We start from the raw sequence: 2,393 nt of genomic DNA, 5'->3' as shown, positions 1-2,393 counted from the left end.
TTTCAATTAATCGTCTTTATTTTACATTTCAAAACCCAACAGAATCCGAGAGTCATCTGAAATTCCCGTCCAAAATAAGTAAATAAATATCATTTTCAGTTTTTTTTTTATTAAAAAAATAAAGAAGTGGTCATTGTTTGCGTCGGACAGAGAGCGACAGCCTACTTGGGAGAAAAGAAGGAGAGAAGCATTGAATAAGATGGACAGAATAAAGCAGGTGCAACATGTGAGGGGTGGGGGGCTTCCCACACATTAACAAGACTCTAATATATAATATCTGCGACTATTTAAACAGAGGAATCCATCTACATATTTACACTCTATATATGTGGTTTGATTTTGGTTCCTTTTCCCCTGCAGGCTCACAGAGGGAAAGGCAATTAACCAGCAGCCACTAAAGTTGATCTTAAAACAGCTGCAGAGAGGCGCGGGGCCGTCAAAGGTTTCCAGTAATACGCGGACGCCTCGTTGTGCTGGAGGAGCTCTGGGAGGAAACACCTGTTACAACTGAGGTTATTACCATAAAACACTAAGTTAGTTGCAAACCCCAAAGTCCCAGTGAGGAGAATCAACGTGTTGGTCTCTGCTGGCTCCGTCGACGGGACGGATTCAGCGACGAGGATAAATAAAAAGCGTAACAATGTGGGGAGAGAGTCTGTGACAACCCCAAAAGTTCGTCTCCATGTAGTTTGTAGTCACTTGGAGTCGCTGCTCAGCCTCGGCATGGTGACGGCGCTCATGCTGGACACATGCGGGGGCGGGACTTGGCACATGCTGCACGGACAGGGCATCCCGGTGCCAACGCCCCAGTGCTGGAAACTGCTGCCCAGCGGCCCCGCGCTGGGAGCGGGCGCTTTGAGGAGTCCGTGATGGGGTCTGACCGAGGTGATAGCGGCGATGCCGGGCGCAGACAGGGAGGCGGTGGTGACTGCAGCCGGCGGGAGGAGCGGGTGATGCACCGCCGGGTGCGGGGCGTGGGCGTGGGAAGCAGCTGGGTGTCCCGGCACGGGCCCCGCGTGTGTCATAGTCCCACAGGCTGATGGGTGGAAGCCGCCGTGGTGTCCGCTGCTGCCGTAGATCTCGCTGACCAGCCGCTTCATCTCCTCCAGGGAGTTGCTCAGCATCAGGATGTAGTTTCTAGCCAGCAGCAGGGTGGCGATTTTGGAGAGTTTACGCACAGACGGTCCGTGCGCATAGGGCATGACCTCCCGGAGCCCGTCCATGGCCACGTTGAGGTCGTGCATCCTTTTCCTCTCCCGGCTGTTGATCTTGAGGCGGATGGTCTGCAGCTCGCCCTCTGACAGCAGTTTACGGTCTTTCTTGGCCAGCCTGAGGGAGATGGAGTCGTCCTCGTCGGCGGAGAGGCCGTGCAGGCCGGCCATGTCTAGCGGAGTGTCGCTCTGTGTGGAGGACACGGCGCCGGAGAAGCCGTGCACAGACTTCTTCAGGGTGGATATGAAGATGTCGTCCACTTCGGGAGATGACGGTCTGCTGGACACGCGGCTCGTATCTGACTCCATGATCCTGTTCCAGCACGGTGCTCTGAAAAATACGTTTTAATTAATTCACTGAACCCCCAAAAATCCACATGTGATGCCACCAGCAAAACCAAAAGACTGTCCACTTTATGGCGGTTTCACAACGAGTGCTGATCCAGTTTAGTTATTAATAAAAAACTAAGCCAAAAACATAAAGTTGCTTTGAGTTGGCTGCCTGTTTAAAGGCTATTCTGGTAAAAAAAAAAAAAAAGTATCTCCATCATTTTGTTATTGAATCATCACTTAAAGAATAACATGCATCAGGAATAAAGGTTTCCTATCCTCTATTTCTAATTGCGTCTGGCTCAGCATATATAAAGCACAAGGAAAACAGCCACAAATGTCACTAAATGTCTAAAAACAAATAATCAAACACCTACCAAGAGTGTTTCCAAGCGCGATGGTGAGAAAACCTAAACGTCAAATCCACTTGTTACTCCAAATCGCGTCTGACAGTCCATTTGGCACGCCTGCGTGCGTCCGCGGGGTTTTATAGCGGGCTGAGGCGCACGGAGGCCGGGTCACCGGGACAACGCACTTTCTGTCCCGGTTCCCTCCCTGCGACCAATCAGCTCCGTGCAGGGAGGCGAGGGGGAGGCAGAGAGGGAGGGAGGGAGGGCGACGGAGGGTCCTCCAGCCTGATGTAATTATCAACACACCGCATTAAGTGAAATCAGACACACTCGCTCCTTCAGGGCCCCTTCTTGTGAAAATGTTGGCCTGCGTTTGGATGGATTTTTATCGTAATTACGCACAGAATAAGCCGTATTTTCCCTTTCAGTAGTGGGTGGTAATGTGTTTGTGCTGCTCAGGATCCGTGAACAGTAAAACAATAAATCAGACCGTTTTAATGAT

At 50.9% G+C, this 2,393-nt stretch overlaps 1 protein-coding gene across 1 annotated transcript; it reads right to left on the bottom strand.

Moving 5' to 3' along the window:
* Positions 1-695: 695 nt before the first annotated feature.
* On the bottom strand, positions 696-1,999 carry olig2 (oligodendrocyte lineage transcription factor 2). The gene is given in 2 exon segments (XM_070838564.1): positions 696-1,540; positions 1,915-1,999. Coding segments are annotated over 2 exon segments (930 nt in total).
* Positions 2,000-2,393: the final 394 nt, after the last annotated feature.

This window comes from Pempheris klunzingeri, chromosome 10 (assembly GCF_042242105.1).
Source record: "Pempheris klunzingeri isolate RE-2024b chromosome 10, fPemKlu1.hap1, whole genome shotgun sequence".
NCBI classification, from domain to species: Eukaryota; Metazoa; Chordata; class Actinopteri; order Acropomatiformes; family Pempheridae; genus Pempheris; species Pempheris klunzingeri.
This window is presented reverse-complemented; position numbering and strand designations above follow the sequence as displayed.